General features: G+C 32.9%; 1 protein-coding gene across 1 annotated transcript in view; it reads right to left on the reverse strand.

Moving 5' to 3' along the window:
• LOC149420853 (ATP-binding cassette sub-family G member 4) overlaps positions 1-23,335 on the reverse strand; it is a 99,909-nt gene that overhangs the window by 60,773 nt on the left and 15,801 nt on the right. The window contains exon 2 of the mRNA XM_089635580.1: positions 4,222-4,349. Coding sequence (XP_089491706.1) covers positions 4,222-4,349 — 128 coding nt within the window. The remainder of the gene's footprint in view (positions 1-4,221; positions 4,350-23,335) is intronic.

Consider the following 23,335-nt stretch of genomic DNA (forward strand, 5'->3'; position numbering starts at 1 on the left):
GATGATAAACTAACACTTGCATATAACTTTATTTATATTCCAATAAAACAGATAATAAACTACAAAAGTGGAAAATAAACCCCCCGGAAAAGAAGTCAAATATCACAAAAAAACACGAAACCTGTAAGATCGCTTGCAGTAGATGTTTATTATAAACAGAAAACCTTTTTGTTGATGCAGAAATAATATTTTAAGATACTGTCGAACCTTAAAAGAGCAGTCTGACAAGTTCTGTAATGATTAAGCATCCAGAAAGACGACAACAAAATATTTACAATGTTTACGTTCGATTTATTTGACTAATTTCAACATCACTGGAAATGAGTAAAAAATTATCTAAATAACTATCAAACCTGACATAAGGAACATTGAATAAACGAGTAGTTAAAAACGTGCGTACATATCATTAATATATTATTAATTCTGTGTAAATGCTAAAACCAATTATTGAACTTTGATACCGACAGACGACAGAACAAGCAGGATATGGTGTTGTTCATGGTTATAATAAAATTATTCGAGACACGTGACAAGGAACCTTCGGCAAACAATGTCAACATGCCAGTTCAGATGCAAGGAATACAGCCTTGCTCATACAGATAATATGGCGGTGAACTTTGTGATGAATATATTATCTTATACATTTTAATAATGTAATGTTTTGCGTAATCGCTGAAATATTGTTTGACGTCTTCTCCCCCTAGAGATGGCTAACTTGATTATCGTTTCGCCTCACAGGTGGCATAAGATTATCTCGTCACCCCTCATCCTGACAGTATTAAAAAAAGGCCGATGCCGTTGAGAGTCAAACAGATTTCTTTTTCTAACACATGACAACATCAAAATAGTGTCACCAATGGCAGTACCTAATTAATGCCACGGCACACGGAGAAAAATGAGTATTGCCGATTTATTAAAATCCTGTTAAAAACGGGATTATAGGCCGTTTCCTAATAAACTTTTAGTACATTCAAAATGCATCGTAACACGTGTTCATGCACCTGCGTTTGTTCTAATAATATACAACGACGAAATGCGAAAACATTAGAACTTTAATGAATACGTGTTCCGACGTCGCGAAAACACATTTACCGAAAGTTTATTAGGATACCTGTAAATTCATTCGTTAAAGGCCTGCAATCCCGTTTTAATCAGATTATGAATAATTGGAAGAGATTCTTAGTAAATTAGCAGTATTTTATATCTGTAAGTTTTCTTAGAGCCATAAAAATATCTGGAAGCATTTTTACTCCACAACAGGGCATAAATCAATAGAATAATAGTCAATCGTTTTATAAATATTTTGAACAGTAAGATAAATAACTCAAGCATGCCCATCACTTTTACGAAATGCCTATTATATTTAGCGGATTTTAAAAAGAAACTAGGTAACCAAATACTAGGTAGGTACTAGAAAAAAAATTGTTTGAGGAAATCATATTATTGTAAAAGAAAAATCATTTTTAATGACGCGAACGTGATGTTCCTATAATGCTGCCGCTTGCTTTCCTCGAAAAATAAAACAAAAATAAAGTTTCGTCGGCAAGATTTCTAGTGTTCATTTGGTGCTCAGCAAGTAAGAGTTTTTTAGAATTTTTGAGAATTTTTAATCCTCAACGGTAATCACCTAATCTAGTCAGCGTGTTTCTTGGACCGATAAAACAGGTGGCTAAAATTTAGGAAAGGTATAACCTTCAACAAAAGTTTTATATGGTTTATTTTGTGGAGTTACTGCCAAAAGCTGCTATCTATTTTTTTTAAGTTTTTTTAAATTATTATTTGAATGTATTATAATCTATATCTAGAATATGTTTGGGTCCCCTCTTACGTCGTTAAGAACGTTTTAGCTACTGTTTTTTTAGAAAACTTTGTAACTTCATTTTTGAATAATTAATAGACAAGAAAAATATTGTAAAAGTGTAAGCATATTTGATTGAATAACAACACTTATTACTTTGATTTTTTTAAATTAACATTAACATTATTTAAAAAAATCCTGACTTTATAAAGAAGGTTAAACAATAAAATTGAGTTTATTCCAAAACATGTTTTTGTAAGTTAGCTTACTAGTTTTGACCACACAGCAGTCCCCTCTTACCCCGAAAATGCCCAAAAATACTGGGTGCGTAGAGACGTTTATCAATTTTTTGATCCATCCAGTGTACATACACCACTTTACAAGCGAGGGTCTCTTTAAAATGATTTACCTGTACAATGGACTAGAAAAGTCTACAAAAGTAGTTTTATCGAGAGATCCAGCTGTAAATATACTATGTATTATGAAACGTTGTAGCTTTGTGGTGTAACATTATGCAAAATAAATTATTATTAGCTTTGTTTCGATTCATGAAATTGACACAAAGAACCTAAAAAATATAAATTCTTCAATAATGATATCAAGCGGGGTATAAATGAATATTCAACTAAACTTAGAAAATGACCTTATTACACACTAATCCAGAGGTTCCCAAAGTGGTCTATATAGACTCCCAGGGGTCGATATCGGCTTGCTGGGGGTCTATGTCAGCGAGAAAAAAAAATGGGGGTCCACGAGATTCGAATGAGGGTACATACGAGCGGACCCCCATTTACCTTAAGTCAACATTTAGGAGTTCCGTAGATGACACAATACACCTAACACAAATAACACAGTTTACGTAATACTAATAATAGACTGAGAAATTACTTATTTGATATTTGTATTTTTATATTTCGTAAAGTTGTTTATTGAGGTATATAAATAAAATTACACATTCTTTTTCTAGTCAGTAGATATTAATATATTGAAGAAAAACATTGCACATCGGAAGCTGCGAATTTTCCTAGATTCCCAACTTGTTTTTGAAAAACGTCCAGGGTAATAATGACGTTCAACATTTAAATGTGCTTCACACAGACTTCATAACTAAGTTTGAGGACATTTTGACTGTGGAAGTGGAATGTTGAAGAATCGGATATCATATGACAAGAAGAACTGATCGGAATAAGTGCTAACAAAGAACTTAAGGGGCAGTTCTGTAGGGCCAGCTACAGAAAGAAATTCCCGTTGCTTATCCTGCTCCATTTTCATTTGGTGTAATACCTCACAAGGGCGCCACTGTCTGCACAATGTAAAGACAGAGGAACTATACCCCCACCCCGGTTGTTGGACAGGCAAGGGAAGGGAATCTTCTTACGAAAAGAGAAATGATTATCACATTTGACGTTAATAGTTTTAGGAAAATTCAATATTCGGCAGGCAAGGGGTCTACGGAAAAAAATATATTTGGCATGAGGTCTACGGGGAAAAAAAGTTTGGGAACCTCTGCACTAATCAAACGTAGTTATCATATTCCAGCATATATTTCCTCTACATATTATCTCCCTATGAATTTGTCGTTGTCCCCGTCAAGAACACTATGTAATTATAATAACCTAGCTGATGTGAACCCGGAGTTGCTGGGGATTATCCTTGGGAGATAGACATATAGATACCATCGCAGACTTTTCTGTAGGCCTTTTTAAGATATACAATACCGTGGTACATTATTTTGTTGTATCTCATAAGGTTTAACCAGCGTTAGCAATGTAAGCGCCGGAAAATATTTTTTTTACGACTTGATTACAAAACATTGACTTTTCTCCATTTTCTATGCATATATATATATAACCTTCCCTAAGAAATTCTCTGCATGATAGTGAAAATCCTGTCAAAATCCGTTGCGTAGTTTAGAAGAACTAAGCGCACAAACAGACAGACGCGAATAGCGACTTCGTTTTATACTATTTACAGATTATAAGTACCTTTAATATGAAATTATTATTAATGGAGGAATTCGTATTTGGTATCATGTCTACCCTAAAAAAAGGATGGTCGCGTCCGAAATCAGTATCAGAAAAAAAAGGTTTTTATCAAGCTTATAAGATTTATTTTAAGACATGTTTTCGTTTTATGTCTGGCTAAGAAATATTAAAAAAATAGCTAAGAATATTAGAATCAAGTTATTTTCAAATTCGCTTTGTTGCCGTCGCGAAACTAAAATAGTTCATACATACAAAAAGATATAATATATCCACTTCACCACAAAGTAACTAATTATTTATTACATGAGAAATGTTCACAACTTGATGGTTTGATCTATTAAATGAAAAATACAAATATGTTAGTTAGAATACAGTATAAGACTTAGTACTAAGATCGAGTTCGAGGTAAGATTATGTTAAGGGTGGGTCGGTACTCACTTTTCTTCCTGCCCTCTTGCACCCTGTAGGAGAGGTCTGTGAAGGCGAGATCCAGAGGAGCCCTCTTGGGCAGGTGGGTCAGCGTCTTGGGCTGACTGGGCTGGATAGTCACCTTCAGGGAACCCTTCCTGCAAGTCAAAAGCTGGTTATCTTCGCTGCCACTCGAGTAACTCACTGTCGAAGTCTCGCCGACCTTCATTCTGAACGCTCAGATTTAAAGGAACAGCAAGGGAAGTTCTAACTAGACCTCAAAGGTCAGGAAAACACAACACTCAAGTATTTTACACAATCTATTGTATGTTTTTAGATCAGACTCACAACACACGATTTTCGCACATTATAAACAAGCTATATGTTAAACTATTAAAGTTTAAAAAAAGCACTTAATTAAACTAATATTTCGTGGTAATTTTCTACAGATAAATAAATACGATAATATTTATTTATGAACTGCCTATCGCGCACTTATTCGAGTTGACTGCGCGCTCGTCATACTGTTAGGCTGGGCAGTGAGTGGCGACTAACGACTGGCGTTGCGGTCTACCTGGGGCCAGAAACCTGAGAGCTAATCGCGACTGACTACCGACTCTCTACTACTGACTACTGGATCCCTGAGAGTGGCAGCGATAGCACCGGTGCGGCCTGCTGACAGTGCTGACTGAAGAACTCAGGTAATAATGCAATGGGCTGTTATCATTGGTATTATTACCTATTGTCGATACTCGATAGTATTGGTGAAGGAACAATAGCCTTGCACACACATGCCTATGGTTTATACTGTGTGTATGCGCGGGCGGACTGTGGGAGCAAAAGCCATCGGGTGCATGACACAGGGCTGGCGCTGATAAGAAAACCTTTTGTTGGGAACGACGTATGATTTCATTGTGTTCCCTCGGTACTTATTTCAAAATAATGCTACGCGGAAAACGCCTAAGTATAGACGCGGACGGAGACTTTCAATCAGAATCTACATAACATAGGAATATTTTTACAGTTTCCTCAATCAGATATCGATGACACTAAGGACGGGTTGTTTCGGAGAATTTGAACAATTCATCAAATTTCAACGTTCATTTTCGGGTTCTGTGAAAGTCCTATTCAAGTTCTGTTATTATATCATTGTAGGCTAGTTGCTTGAAAAAACTGAAATAAAAACAGAACTTGAAAAAATCTTTCACAGAACTTGAAAATGAACGTTGAAATTTGATGAATTGTTCAAATTCTCCGAAACAACCCGTCCTAAGGATCAGTGACTATTACTTTGAACTATTACAAATGAAAATTATTCACGATGTGCTACAGGCATGGTAAAGAAACATCGGCAATAAAATGATTTAATTTTTTTATTAAAACACCCAAAAACAATGTTGTTATTCGTAAAATGTTACTTTATTAGAGGAGTTAAAAAAATATTATTTTATATGAATAATAAACAATTAACTGAAATTTCGTACAGCGACAGACTAGATTCATAATGACATTGTCTATTTAGATTGGACGTTCCGGACTAAGAAAATTCAAGTCGTCACGAGAAATAATGTGTGGCATAAACTCAACAAGTGACGACTACTCGGTGACGATTTTGAATTAATTATAGCAATCGACCACACTCTTGACGTGTAAGGAATCAAGGATAATTACACATATAAAAAAAAGATGTAAAATATCATTCTTATACAACTTCCTAATGGTAATGTAGCATTTTGCAACTTGTCAAAAGGCGAAATATATCTATGATGAGAGAACATAAAGATAAAATGTTGAAAAGGAAAGTTTTCAGCATAGCAAAAAGCATGCTAAGGATAACCTTGAATACGTTTCCGGTAAATGCTCTTGATTCAGAAATCATTAGCATGATAGAATTACGGTATTACCTATTCAATGTTAGCCTACTACTTGTATAACATGTGCAAGCTGTTGCCTAATCAAAGCAAATAATAAATACCTACCGTAATAATACCTAATAATGTAGCCAATGCAATCACATTTAAAAAATACTATTATCATCACTAACATACTTGTTTAAATAATCTCTATTACAATAGAGATCATTACCCTAGATAAAAATAACGTTATATATATATATAAAACGTTGTTTACAAGACAAGGTTTTACGCAAAGCACAAAGGATAACAAATTATTATAAGCATACCTTTAACAATACCTTTCCCACAAAAACAAAGTTGGTAGTTTTCGGGTGAAAAAAATAAAAAAAGCAATAACTGTTGAATGAAATACTTTATTTATTGAATTATTTGGCGGTTGAAAATAAGCCGACGTAGCACAGTGGTTCCGTGCACCTGGCGGCATTTATTTTTTCCCGGAAGATTTTTTCAATTTATATATGCGTTTCAGGCTAATAATTATTGGTTATAATAATTTAATATAACTATGTTTGAATAAAATTAATTTATTTAGTCGCCGAACCATTTGATTAGATATTTAAGAATCAGTGAAACCACAGGTATCTAATCTGTATTTTCCGATACAGTACAGAAGAGATATTGATAAAAACAACAGGGAAATATAATGATAATGAAAAATGCTATCTTAAGTTTTTAAAGAATCCGAACTGTCCTCAATGCGAGGCGTAAGACCTAGAACATCGGGTAATATATATGTACCTAGATGCAACACGAAAGCTGCACAACATACCAAATACCTAATACCCATAGACATATGAATATTAGTAGACCTGCCCTAAGTGATTTAAAGCGTATTATCTCCACTCCCCATACCGGTTCCATTGGAGCCGGCTGTGCTCGCGTATGGCCTCAAGTGAAATTTGAAAACGTGACGTCATCATTCTTGTGCGAACTATGGTCGAGGCATCATCGGTTCATTTTACGAAATAACACGGCAAAATGTTGACTTGTGCTATGAAAACTTGTAAAAATAGATGTGAAAAAGAGAATAAACCCAATTGTCGTATTACATTCCATATATAAGCATTATTTTACTTTATTTGAAGCATATTCACATCGTATAATATGGATCAGTTGTAGAAACATAATATACTATCACATCGAGAAACGTCTGGACGCGAAACACAAAGCTGGTTGGTTGCTAGGAAGTAAATTATGAACATTTATAAAAGTGTCTTAACTAAATACTTAAACGAAATATTCGACTTTGAAAATAGAACCGAATTTTTTTGCCGAATTTGGACTTCGCAAATTTGTTCATAACGTGGCGAGTAATTTGCGCTCCCATGTAAAAATGTCTATTCATTCAAAAGCAGATTTTACTTTTAAGAAGTAAATGGTGATATTATAATGCGAGATGCCTATTTACTGTCAGATTGATTTATTGACGAATCACAGTCAGCTTCACCCCCTTCGTTCTTCAACAGTTGATTTTACCCCTCGCTATTATCTTCTCGTCTATTAATTCCTATGTCTGTGCTAATACCTAATATACGAGCCCTACATTTAAAGCTATTTAAAGATTTACCTGATGTGATAAAAAGTGACAAAAGCCATCCCAAATTTATAAAAAAGTTTAATTTTACATTTTTATCCAAAACCAACAGATTGATTGATATTTTACCAATTATACTTTTGCTTTTTTCAATGATTTTATTTTCCAACTAGCTGACGTGTACCCAGCGTTACTGGGGGTTATCCTTAGGATATAGACATATACCATCGCTTACTTTTCTGTTAGCCTTTTTAAGATATACAATTCCGTAGAACATTATTTTGACGTATCTCATGAAGTTTAGCCAGCGTTAGCAATGTAGTGCCCGAAAATATATTTATACAACTTGATTATAAAACATTGATTTTTCTGTACTCTCTATAAATATAATATGCATGTATCATATATGTAAACCTTCCGGAAGAATTCTCTAAATGATAGTAAAAACCCTATCAAAATCCTTTGCGGAGTTTAGAACAAAGAGGAGGAACAGACTGACACGGATAGCGACTTTATTTTATACTATTTGGAGATTTTATAATGTTTTAGATAATTGCGGGATATTTTTTGTAACTAGATATACCTACTAAGGTTAAACGCAACGCTCGTTGTATTCTACGTGTTCACAGATAGCGTTAATTAATTAATTTTGTTTAAATACGCTTTTGCAAGGTATTGCTTTACAATATTAAGACAAATCATTTGTTTGCGCCCGTATATACGCAATATGAATATGAATCAATAGTTTTGTTCGTTTAAAGACTTAATTCTTTCGAGAAAGGCAAACAAATACAATATTTTACCGATGATTCAATCCAATATTGTATTTGTATGCCTTTCTCGATAGAATTGAGTTTTTATATGGACAAAACTATTTATTCATATTCATATTGCGTATATGAGGGCGCAAACAAATAATTTGTCTTAATACTTTAAAGCAATACCTTGCAAAAGCGTATTTAAACAAAATTAATTAATTAACGCCATCTATGAACACGTAGAATACAACGAGCGTTGCGTTTAACCTTAAGCATCATATTGTACAAGTAAATAAAGGGTTTACCAATAAGAGGTGTTATTTTGAATAGCCCGCTATTTCGGTAGATGTTACTTTTGAAGCTGTCATTTTTTTTACATTTGACAAGTAGAAACTACGCCATTAATAAAAATGGAACGATACACGCTTCAACAACGCTTTGAAATTATTAAAATTCACTTGAGTGAATCAAAAGCAAATCATCTCGAGTGATGAGGCCCATTTCCACCTCGGTGGCTTTGTCAACAAGCAAAATTGTCGCATCTGAGGCTCGGAAAACCCAAGAGTTATTGTTGAAAAGCCTCTCTATCCTCAACGTGTGACTGTTTGGTGCGGTTTATGGTCCGGCGGAGTCATTGGACCATACTTTTTCGAAAATGAGGCTGGAGCAACAGTTACGGTGAATGGATTGCGCTATCGAGAGATAATTAATGATTTTTTATGGCCGGAATTGGATGGTATTGATCTGGACAACGTTTACTTTCAACAAGACGGCGCTACGTGCCACACAAGCAACGAAACCATTGATCTTTTACGATTGAATATCAAAATAACACTTCTTATTGGAAAACCCTGTAGTATTTACTTATTTAAATACTAGCTGTACCCCGCCACGCGTGGCTACGGCTCAGTCTGTTGCAGATACAGAAACAATAGCGCATGTTGCTTCTACGTAACATTTTTATTTATATAGATAGATGGTATTAGTAAATAGACTAAGTCCCCAGTTTGACACGAGAATATGTATCTGCTAACTGCGTAATTAAATTAGTTATTTAAGAGTGCTACGTAACATATTATTGTTTTGTACCTTTTCTTTATAAATTAAATTTAAATATACATGTATAAAATAGCCTCACATGGTAACACGCTCATTTTTTGTTTAGTTTTTAGATAGTAATGAAACATAATATACTGAGAATATTTTACATTATCAAAGATGCTAATTATTGATCTCACCTGGGAAAGGCCATTGATTTCGACTCATCGATTAGAGTCCAATTCTCTTCCCACGGCAGGTATGAGGCCCTATTCACAGGTGAGCAACATTTTTAGCGCGAGACGCAGAGACTAATTTGTTGAAATTAACGTTTTTTAATAGACACCGACGCTCACAAAGTTAGCACGGACTTTCGAGAAGATAAATAATACAAAATTGTGAAGAAATTTAGATTCGCGTCGAAAACAAAAATAATTAAAATGTCAGAATCCGAAAAAACCTGGTTCATTGCGATAAATTAATGTCATTGTTATTGTCTTCGCTCCTCATTTATATATGCTCTCCTTTCACTGTCATCTCTGTTTATAAAACTTATTCGTGTAATTAATATGTTGTTAATGGACTATTTGTCCGTAAATAAATAAATAAATAAATAAAAAAAAACCCGAACGAGAATGAGGCTTTAGGGTATACACACTGGTATTGAGTCAGCACTTTTTGCACTAAAGCGATATTTTTCATTGCATTTAATAGATTACGAATTTCGAGCCTCGTCAGTCTGTGGGTTGTGACGTTAACTGTTCATTTGATATCGTAGCAAAAATGGCTTAACGGCTGACATAAAGCGCATGGGTACTTAAAAAATATTTATATATAATATTGTCTTATTCGATAAGAGATTACTAAGATGTCAAAGAACCGCGCTCGGAACCAGATAATAACAATAATTATTAAAGCATTTAGGATCAAAGTCGAAAATATTTCAAAAATAATAGTATTGTGTACATAGATAAGAGATTATTTGACTTCCCACTTATGTTTAAAGTTTATTTATTTCAGAGATTGGTATATGTATTCAGTGTTCAATTAAAAAAATGATTAAAATGTGTGTCATCCCGTCAGCCCACAGAAACACGTCAAATTTAACCATCAAAATAATTAGACAAATAAGTATTAACTAAAAGTTTTAGAATTTGTTTGAAAACAAATCATTTGTTTATTATTTAACGGACAAAGTCCGTTAAGAACACAACATCACACGCATGAAAAAAAACACAGATATGACAGCTTAGATTTCACAATTTAACGAGTATTGATAATTTATTTTATTTTTCTTTAAAGCTTCTTCCAGTTAAACCACAATTAAGCAGTTTGTCAACAGGATGTGCATGTTCAATTACAATGTAAATATGTGTAAAAATATTATTACATAATGTTGTTGCTACATTTTTTTAAAATTCTAACTCCAATTTTAAATCTTCCCCATAGGAAAAACTAAACCCTTCCACACACTTTTCCACAAATGATCATCTAGTCAATCAAAATTATGCAAGTGCATTATACAAGCAAAATAAATACAAAACAATACAAGAACAACACGTCAACTCACCAGAGATCAAATGGGAAAATAATTCACCGACTCCAGAAATTTTCATATCAGAGGGTTCGGCTCGGTAGAACTCCTAACAGGGCCTATAAATCCTACTGATCCCTCAACATAAATATTTAAAAAATCTTTCGTTATCCTACATGTATTCAAAATGACCGACTTTTGTATCTTTATATATAAATTTTGATATCAGATTATTATTATTGGCATCAGTCTAAAATAAAACTAAATCTACATGCTTCATATTCCTAAGGCAAGCTCTATTATTACTGGTATAGTTGATATACACACTGTTAATATGAATCTAAGAATTCTTTTTACAAAAATATTTTAACAACGCATTGAAATTAACAATTTTGTAATTTTTTTCAACAGAATTGAATTGAATTGAATGCTAATAAAATAACATCTAATGATTGATCTTAATGATTAGTAAAAAATATTTCTACTTATGAGACATGTTTTCAGCATATATCTGAATCTATTTGGGAATTTACAATTTTTTATGTTACTTGGCAACCTAGTGGTTCATGTTCCAATTTATTTTTATATTCAGAGTCAGATATATGATATATCAATATGTTGTCCCATAGTAAGGCCTGCACAGACACGATATTTAAGTTTCGATACAACAATGAAATGTTACGTCTGTGTGATTTTTTTTTTAAACTAGTAATTTAACCATAGACATATCATTCTTAAACGATTTCCTAACGGTAATGTAGCATTTGTGCAGCTTGTCAAAAGGCGAAATCTATCTATGATGAGAGAACATGAAGATAAAATGTTGAAAAGGAATGTTTTCAGCATAATAATTCAATTATTGATAATTGCACGTCAAAGCCTGTACAAGGTTTCGGCAAGATCCAAGAATTGAGCTTATTATTTTATAAATAGGAAACATTACATTTATTTGCGCAACGACGGAGGAAAATCATTTACGGAAAATCAAATGCAACATTGTCATCAAATGGTCATTCAGCGCCATTTTTTTTTATTTTGACAGCTGAAATGTACCCCGTTAAATGCCGAATCGAAGGACGGGTTGTTTCGGAGAATTTGAACAATATCAAATTTCAACGTTCATTTTCAAGTTCTGTGAAAGATTTTTTCAAGTTCTTTTTTATTTCAGTTCTGTCAAGCAACTAGCCTATAATTATATAAAAAACAGAACTTGATTAGGACTTTCACAGAACCCGAAAATTAACGTTGAAATTTGATGAATTGTTCAAATTCTCCGAAACAACCCGTCCTAAGTCCCTTTCAGCTTTGAACAAATTGTGATCAGCGGAAGAGGACAACTATCATGTCGTTATCAGCTTATTACATAGACATATGAATATTAGTAGACCTGCCCTAAGTGATTAAAAGCGTATTATCCCCACTCCCCATACCGGTTCCATTGAGCCGGCTGGGCTCGCATATGGCCTCAAGTGAAATTTGAAAACGTGACGTCATCATTCTTGTGCGAACTATGGTCGAGGCATCATCGGTTCATTTTACGAAATAACACGGCAAAATGTTGACTTGTGATATGAAAACTTGTAAAAATAGATGTGAAAAAGAGAATAAACCCAATTGTCGTATTACATTCCATAAGTAAGCATTATTTTACTTTATTTTAAGCTTATTCACACCGTATTATATGGATCAGTTTTAGAAACATATACTATCACATCACAATGTAGCGATTCTCAAGTGTGCTCATCGTTGTTTACTGGGGTAGGTAAATTATGAAACATTTGTAAAAAGGTCTTAACTAAATACTCTGAAACTAACTACGACTCTGCAAACAGAAGAAATTTACTTTGCCGAATTTGGACTTCGCAAATTAGTTCATAACGTGGCGAGTAATTTGCGCTCCCATGTAAAAATGTCTATTCATTCAAAAGCAGATTTTACTTTTAAGAAGTAAATGGTGATATTATAATGCGAGATGCCTATTTACTGTCAGATTGATTTGTTGACGAATCACAGTCAGCTTCACTCCCTTCGTTCTTCAACAGTTGATTTTACCCCTCGCCATTATCTTCTCGTCTATTAATTCCTATGTCTGTGGCTTATTACAATTTGATAGAAAGCTGAAACGCACATAGAATCGGCGTTTAACGGGGACCTCTTCAAATTCAAATTTCAAACGGACATTTGATGACTTCGTTACACGTGAATTTCTGAGAAACAACTGGGCCTAAGGCTTACACCAAAATATTCAATACCTTGACTTGATTTGGAAAGTCTTGACATTCTGGACAAAGGAGAATGGTATCCATAATTAGTAGCGTTGATTTAGAAAGAGAAATTAATTATTTCTGGGTCTACGGGAAGGGATGTTGAACGGGATTGTAACAAAAGGGAGTCAAATTTTGAAAATGCAAATTAGACCAGTCTTTTGTACGTGTTCCTAAAAAATAAAGGTTCATCGTTTGTTCAATTTCATCATAATATAAGTACTCGCCTCTTTGAAGTTCTGATATTCAAGCAATTCCTCGCAAAAAGCGATGTTGTACGGATTATACATGATGAATAAACAAATTCGATAGACACTAGCATAAATTCAAGATTATGGCCTGTTGCATATACTCAAGCATTCCATGACTCACACACATATAAAAATATCGATAAAATTAAACAGAAAATTGAGGATATAATGAATTCCTCATCTCTGTGTTAAAAATTAGATAAGAATCTCATTCATTCGCGCATACAAATTATAAAATTATTTTTTATCATTTTCTATTAGTCCGTAGTAATTCCATGATTAATTCTAACCAATAGGGGATACACATAAAATGAAATAAATGCTGTTCAATTCTTCCGATTTAAATCAATTCGTTTAACTTATGAGCAAAAATCAATATTTTTGAAAAAAATATGATTGAAGAAATTTGTGAGTGTATTTGTAAGAAACAAACATCTTACATAATACTTAGATAAGTATACATGTTAGATTAATAAATTGAAGTTAAGCCAAAAAAGTTTTTTATGCTCAGGTTGCTTAAAGATGGAGTTTTATTGTGTCGTAAAAATAATTTTAGGTAAGGAGTAGAGAAATACGAATATAGGATAAGGATAGGAAATGCTCCCGACGCATTCCATACTAACATATAAATTTAAAAAATCTAACGAACCAGTGTACCGTCAAACCCGATCACTACACTATGTCAAGAAACACAGAGAAGTTGAACTGTTGCAATTTTTTGAACATTTATGAAACTTCAACTGCGTGACCACTGACCATGGCTGAAGGAAAGCGATTGATCTAGCCCTGAGCGACCGTGCCGAAACGTGAATACGTTAATCACAATGATGCGAGTCCAAAAACGCGGTAGAAAATAAAGATGTTGTACGGAAACGTAAAATGACAGCTAATGTTCGACCGATGAACGCAGAAAAACTCAACGAAATGATACGTCGAGGGCAATCACCACTTTCACAAACCGAACCGAATAACACGAATAACCAAATTCCTACTTCTGCAGAGAAGACTCAGAACCGAATAAAAATATGATTCAATACTATTTTTTGGATGAAAGCAGGTTCGAATCAATCTTAAAATACGAAAAATGTTCCAGTGTCTCTCGAAAGTTAAACTGGGATATACTTAAAAATGCGATAATAATAATCCATTTTTAATCATTTAAACCTATGATACCTATATTAATCTCTTAATCAACGGTTAACTTGTGAGACGGAATTAGACGAGACAACAACAGTTAGATAGGCAATCTTAAAATTTATTGTAGGAATCAAATTATTTATATTTCTAAGCTAGGTTAATTTAACAAAGAAAACACATATTTCTAACAAAAAAATATGAAAATAATTATTCATATTAGTTTAGGCCCGTCTTGTGTAGATTTCTTTACAGGTAAAAGTGAAAAGGCAACGCCTAAATTAGAAAATGATTAGAATCAATTCGGGGCAACGATTCTCAACAAAGAATGGAAATATTTCTAAGTATTCCACTGAAGCGCAATTCTGTATTATGGTGACTACGTAATAATTATGCAGTAGGTGGTTGCGGCAACGAAACGTATAATTTTACCAGAGTAGATAATAACTGTGAATATACTAGCGTTGAGTCGTTCTTGAGCGAGCCGCACAAGAAAATCAACAAGGAGGATGAAAGACATTACCACACAAATACAGGATATTTTTCCCCTGTACCGCGAACATTAAGAAATTATAATATTATACATGGCTCTAATAATGAAATAGACATTTGTAATGACCAATTTAAACACTTCCAAAAAAATGTATTACCTTTAATCATATTAAGCTGATATTGTGATGAAGCCCTTTATTTAAAGAGAAGCAACATTGTACCTACCTAATCAGTGTCTCACCAGTACAGGTGTGACAATAACAAATCGTTTATGAACATATTTGTATTTACCTTTTACCCATTCTTATTTATTATTTACTTGCATATTTAGCTTACATATTATTATAATAGATTAATAATAATAATAATAATAATAACATAACATTTATATAGCGCAGTTTTGTGTTGTTTCACTTCAAGTGCGCTTGACTATAATAAACTTAAAATAAAATTTCCTATTGTGTTCCTTTAAAAAAAATAATTACATAACATGAAATAAAGAATAAACGGTTTACACAAAAGCAGAGAATAAAATTTAGCAATAACAGTAACAATACTTACATATTCCTTTTGTTACTATTTTTGTTATTATCATTTTGTTATTATTATGTATTTAAACATCCATGTATATAATTTTTTGGGCACCATGCCTGTTTTATGTACTTAAATAAAAATAAATAAAAAAATAAATTGAGTTAGCTCTTTTAGACGGGCCGTATTCTCATACGGAGAAAAATCAGTATTGCTATTTTAGCATCTTATTTTTCTCGTGGTATGAGGCGGCGTGCCGGTACCAAGAGTCGTACGATCATTCATGCACTGGGAGCCGTATCGGGCTAGTCGTATCGGACGAGCACAGTATTCTGACTGCTCATACGCTCTGAGCGCACGGCTCCCGTTCAATTGAACCGTGATTCAATTGAGCCGTCGTTCAATTGAGCCGTCGTTCAATTGAGCCGTCGTTCAATTGAGCCGTCGTTCAATTGATCCGCCGTTCAACTGAATCGACTCTTAATAAAATGAGTCGTGACTCGTGACCCATTGCTAGAATATATCCTTCCCTGAAAGTTATGCATTGTGGTGTACAGCAGATTTTAAGTGTTCCGCGGTTACGAGAAAGTTTAGAACCACTGGTTCACAATATGGGATTAGAATTTTATAGATATTTATGCAAAATATTCAGAGGAAGGCCTCTATGATTCTAAGCCTCCGAAATATGATGCCATATTGATTTATAATAATAACATAATATTTCTGATATTTTTTTACATTTTTTATCAACCAATCGACTGAGAAAAAATAATAATCTCATAATATAAACGCTATTAAAAACACCTATGGAGAACAAGGACAACTGGTAGATTCTAATAACCCGACCTACAAAGGGCTCTACTATAATGTAGTTACTACAAAACGTATGCATATTAAACCTTAGCCAAAGAATATATTTTTTTTTAATAACTTAATGAAAATCTCAAATTGTAATATTTATTTTACCATCGAAGACAATATTGGCGACTATCAAATGAAAACCTGAAAAAGATTCGGTAATTTTAAGAGAAATGCGTGTGCCACCAAAAGTTGATAGAATTCACTGTCATCGACAACGAGTCTATCTGCCAAGTTTCAGCTCGAACGGATTCATTCACGAAAATCGAAAATCGAATAGATAGATTATTTTTAAAAAAATCGAAAAAGAGAATTATTTTTCTAGTGTTATATGTTTTTAGCCAAGATAAGCCTTGTATTTTGAACCCTTGAATAGATAACGATCGATACTGAACTTAAGACAATAATCGCGAAATTCCTTCAAGATTAGAAATGAATATTAGTCGCATAAGCACAGAAATATAATTTAAAATGCTCTGGAGTCAAGGTTCAATGATGAGTGTGCGAGATTATAAATAAAATCCAGGTGATTCAATATGATTATATTTATTTATTTGATATTATAGAAACAAAGAGTACATGAGTTACAGCAATGAAACCATTTACAGGAATTAGATATTTCATGTTGGGTACCTATGATATGTTTCCTTGTAATGTCTGCTAAATATATTACTGAATTACCAGGTGAAGTGTGTAGAATATAGACAAAAATAAAAAAAACTACAAATTACATTCAGATTCAATCGAAAAAATTCAACATAAATTCCTAAGACACATTAATTTTAAACTCGGTATTCCCATTGAAAATATAAACTATAATTACTTGATGAAAAAACTAAATTTATTAAAACTCTCAGATCGAAGAATTATATCCGACTTAATATTTATGTTCAAAATTGTAAATGGTAGTATAGACAGTCCTGATTTAATTAACCTCATTGAATTTCATATACCCACGAGAGCTACTCGTTCTAAAATTTTCTTTAAATGCAACAATATCAGGACTGAGTATTCCAAACACTCGCTTGTACCTAGGTTGCATGAAGTTAGTAATAGATACGCAGATGTGGCAGATCTATTTAACTGCACGCAAGGTAGGTACAAGAGGGCTATGCTATCAAATCTTTTCAATCAATATTAATTTAATCTAATTCTACCTTATTTGCACTATAGAAACTCATGTATGTACTTGTATCTCTTGTTTACTTACTTACTCTCTAATGTCATTTCACAATCAAATGCCACATATATTTGTAATTCTTTTTTTTTAATATTTCTACGATTTTAACTGTGACATGTTATCGTTGTTTATGGTATATTTATACCGTTGATATTAAATAAATAAATATAGGAGTGTGTGTATGTATATGTGAGTGTGTGTGTGTGGATGTGTATGAGCATTGAACAGTTTATATTATTGACATGATGCCACGTTTGAATTTGGGTAGTGAATCCGAAAAAATTTCAATGTTTGAATTAAACTTAATAACAATAAATAGTCAATGTTTGAGTTTAGACAAATATCATGAGTATGAAAAGCTCGGTTAATTGGCGAATTAGATGCTGCATTTGTTTTTTTTTAATTAAGGGTGTGGAATAGCAATGTATGTCGTGTACGTCTCAGGGGTATGTTAAAATTAATAAGGGACAGAAGTTCGGTACAGTCGATGTTATTGTTTAAAATTCTATGTATAAATGTGAAATCAGTTACTACTCGTCTTTGCTGCAAAGTTTATAAGGCAACAAAACCTTTTAACTAAATCGTATACGTACTGACTATGATGCACTAATTGATGAGAATGCGTGTGATGTCACAAGGAGCTTACTTTTATTTTCAACAGGGTAAATTTAGTAAATAAATACTATTTTTATTCACCACCGAGGCGTTTTTTTATTCTTAAAACTAACCGCTTTTAATTGAAAAACACCTTTTAAAATGTCGACATCTCGTCAGTATTGTTATTGAATTTGACCAATACGTAAAAATACAGATATTTTCGCAGACGATAAAAAATTTCAGTTTAGTTAACTCCACTGCTATTTTTGTGTACTTTACAGCTCAAACTGAGAACGACTCGTAAAAGTAATTTTCATCATTCTTATGTATTACGGTGGGATATTTCGCAACCCGTCAAGAAAGATGTCATTATAAATTCAAAGAAGGTAAAATTTGAGAGAATATTTATTTTGTAACTTTATCATGCTTCTGATACTAATTGCGAAGCAAATATAAAAAAGTACAGTTAAACAATATTTTAATTAATTCCTTCATATTTTCTGTTAAATACAGAGATAATCTTAATAATATTTAAAAAAATAATGCGTCACTGTATTCGTACACGCTAATCTCCTAAACCGCCCAACCAATTTCAATGAAATTTTGTGAATGTGAATGGTTGATACACATGGTGGCACTATTGCCGAGACCTTAAAAAAAATACGATTTTTTTCATTTTTTTTTTCATATTTCTCATCCAAAAATATACAGGGTGTATCGGCACTAACCAAAACCTCCTAGAACAACTAAGGCCTAGACTCAGTTTGCGCCTCTGGCGGCAATTAATCTTCTAGGAGGCTGAACGTTGGCGGCTTGAAACGTCAGATTCATACATTTTGACTCACTTCACCCACGTCTATGGGCTATTATTGCGTACACCGCAGCGCGTGCGTCTTGATTTTAGCGAAAAAAACTATAAATTAGAAGCGTTAAGCTAAAACCTTTTAGCGACTTTATATATTTATTATCTACAGAAGTGTTTTCAATTTTTAAAATGGTTAACAAGTGCGTTGTTCCGCGTTGCAAAGGAAATTACGATAGCGGACCAAAACGTCACACTTTCATGTTTCCAAATGAAGTTATTTTACGTCAAAAATGGGTTAAGGCTATTCATCGAGATTTTATTCCAACGAAATATTCAACGGTAAGTGAAATGTGCTTATTTTTATTTCAAAAACAGCGCCTTACAATAACATCGACAATTCGATTTTGTACATAACCTCAATAATGTATATAAAAACGTGCAACTGCTATGGGCAAATGTGATGTTTACAGATCGTATTCATATTATTTTGATATTAAAAAGTGTTTATTAACGTTGTTGTCGAATTTCGTATAGTAATATCGGTTTTTACAGCTTTTTGCTGTAATAAAAGACAACAAAATGAAAAATCGCAATGTTTCAATCTAGTGCCTAGATATTTAATATTGAACGGCTAATTAACACTATTTTGTAGAAGGGTACTATGTGTAATTAAAATCTATTAATTGTCGTGCATTGTGAAAATGTACCTATATTATATGTACAAGTAAAATTGAATGCATGTTGATTGATGAAGTTTAGAAAGAGATTGACATTTATGGTATGCTGCCAAAATTTCTGTAATTTAATATATCTTTTAAGACATCTGGTGGAAGAATGAGGTTCATTTATAAATAAACATTTAAACATAAATTAACATTAAAGTAATAACTTTTCAGGTTTGCGAGCTGCATTTTAGAAAGGAAGACATAATTTCAGCCAGTGTCCACACCAATATAGAAACTGGAGAGCAATGTATAATGAATTATAAGAGAGTGAAACTTGCTCCAGGAGCCGTCCCATCAATTCTGCCAAATTGTCCAGCCTACCTGTCGGCAACTCCAACATCAGCCCGAGAAAGTGTGGACGCAAGGAAAAGCAGGAAAGAACTTCTCAATTTACAAATAGCAGTAGAAAAGAGCATAGTTTCTAATGCAGTATTTGAATCTCTGAACCATTTTTCAACTTTTGATGAATTTTTAGGTTGCATTGACAAAAATAACTTCCCAACTGATTGTATTACTGTGAAAAGAGAAAGTTCCGTAGTTTTTTTTTATCTTGCCTCAACTCCATTTCCAAAAGTCATTGCATCTGCCGTTGTCGATATAAATTTACAATTGAGTTTATTTGTTGAATGCATAGAATTAACACAATTAGGTGAAAAAATATTTCCCCAGCAAATAAACAATTACAATGAACTTAATACTATTTTATTATCGATTCAGTCCTTCAAAAATGTTTCTGACAATTCTATAGATACTGTATTAGAAACTGTGGTCCATTTACTAAGTGAAATTGATAACTTATTTGCAGATGACACCAAAAAGCAAAAAAAAATTCAATTTTTAACAGAACAGTTACAATTATTAAATCGAAAATCAGGGGCTTTAAGATATTCACCATGTTTTGTAGTCTTCAGTAGCATTCTGTATTCTATTTCACCCCATTCATATAAATTCCTACGAGGCTCAGATCATCTAACGTTTCCCCATCCTAGAACTTTGAAAAGAGTTTGCTCCAAGTTTCAAACAAACCCGCTAAATGAACAGAGTGACAGTAATTTTTTGTCATTTATTAAACATAAATTTAGTTTGTTAACGAAAAGTGATTTGAATGTAACATTGATGATAGATGAAATTCACATAAAGCCATATTTAGATTACAGCGGAGGCAGCATTTTGGGAATAGCTTACAATAGTGAAAATGCAGCTACTACTGCCCATGTCTTTATGATTCAAAGCTTACTCTCTTCATATAAAGAAGTAGTCCACATACTCCCCGTTAAAACTATGAATGCAGCACAATTATTTACTGTTATTAAAAAAATTATAATGGGTCTTCAAAAGATAGGTTTTAATGTTTTGTGCGTAGTTAGTGATAATAATTCCATTAATAGAAAAGCTATGATGTCTTTCAGCACTCCCCCGCAACTGAAAACTGTCTACTGTCATCCATCCAATGAAAGTTTACCTTTATTTTATATTTTAGATTCCGTCCACATATTCAAATGTATAAGAAATAATTGGATTAATCAGAAAGACAATCAACAAGTTTTATCGTTTCCAGACTTCCACGATCATACGTCTGAATCAGTAGCTGCGTTTTCTTCCATAAAACGACTTCATGAATTAGAATGTAAAAATTTAGTCAAGTTTGCTTATGGATTAACAATGAAATCTCTTTGCCCAAGTTCTTTTGAAAGACAAAACGTGAAGCTTGTTCAAAATGTGTTTAATGAATTTGTTCAACAGGCATTGATGATTCTAGGTGAGCGACATAATATTCCCCATTATGCAACAACTGCTGATTTCATATATTTAATTCGCACGTGGTGGGATATTGTCAATGTAAAAACTCCATTCAAGGGAATACGATTTAGAAATCCCCTTCAACAACCACTTTCTCTTAAACCTGGTGAAGAAAATGTAGCATTTTTAGAAAAAATTATTAAATGGTTAGATTCATGGAAAGCTTCAAATAATCATTTTAATTCATTGACAAGAGAAACTCACTTAGCTATTACACATACAACCCGTGGTCTTTTAGAAATGGCTGAATATTGTATAAATACTTTAAAGTTTAAATATTTTCTTCCGGGCAAAATTCAAACAGATGCATTAGAAGCTAGGTTTGGTAAGTATAGAACTATGGCGGGTTCACAATATTTAATATCAATCAGACAAATATTTGAAGTGGAGTCAAAGTTGAGGATACAAGATCTGCTACCTTTGACGTTGTCTTCGTCTGCATATGGCCGTATACAGATTGACATTATTGATTGTGAACTTGAAACTGAACCCCAGGCCTGTACCAGTTCAAATAAGCAACCGAATTTATCTTTTTCTGGTTTATATAAAACATTTACTGAGAAAGATTTCCAGCAAGCAGAAGCCAGTCTCCCTGTTCTTACATATCTCGCAGGTTATTGTGCCCGAACCGTTTTAAAGAAACTTAAATGTACAACATGTTCCAATTCCATCACTGTCGATAAAATGTTAGACACAGATTGTAGTTACTCTCTAATAAGGAATATGGATCGAGGTGGTTTATTATGTCCTCACCCTGACATCGTCAATGCCGTCATTCATAACTATGTGACCGTTCAAAAGCTTTTATCAACCAAACTAGAAAAAATGTTTTTAGATTACAATAACCAGCGTGAATTAGTATTACAATTGACAATTGATGCTATCAACGATAGAGATTTTTTCCTAACAGATTTTAATTGTCCCGCTGGACATTCACCAAATATTATTTTGCACCATTTAATCAGATCATCTACAAATTCATTGTTAAATAATTATGTTAAAAAAAGAAATGATACCACCAAAAAAGTAGTGAAAAGTCGCAAAATCTACACAGTAAAAAAAAATATTCTTGACTGATTGATATATCCAAGCACATCATTCCCTCATCAACATTCAACATGTCAAAACAATATACCCCTACTACTTATATGTGTACTTCTTTAGTTGTTATTATTTTCAGATGCACCCGCCAGCCATACAGCAGCCAGCCCCCAGCAGCCAGCCTCCAGCAGCTGCAGCAGACTGCTCTACAATCTCAGCGTCTACCATATCCACCAACACACACAACATTCATATTATACATATTCCCACACATATCATTATAATCTAATTTCATTATTAAATGCTATCAATTATTCATTTTGTTTCTATTTACTTTATTTCTTAGGACTAGTTGTTTCACAGAACATGAACTATTCATCAAATTTCAAAGTTAGTTCTGTCAAAGTTCTACTCAAGTTCTGTTATGTGAAACAAATTGTCCATATTGATATAATAACAGAATTTAAATAGAACTTTCATGAAAACATATATTGAAATTTGCTGAATTGTTTAAATTCTATAAAACAACTAGCTCTTAGACTTCTAAAAAATTCTTTTATTAATACCTTTTATAATTATTATAAGTACCTACTTACTACTAATTATTATAAGTACTGTACTTAGAAATGTTGCATTTTTAACAAAGGAAATTAAAGATTTTTACTAAGAATTTTTCTTTTCCTTTT

This window comes from Hesperophylax consimilis, chromosome 9, assembly GCF_061612785.1.
Source record: "Hesperophylax consimilis isolate HC1 chromosome 9, BYU_Hcon_1.0, whole genome shotgun sequence".
NCBI lineage: Eukaryota > Metazoa > Arthropoda > Insecta > Trichoptera > Limnephilidae > Hesperophylax > Hesperophylax consimilis.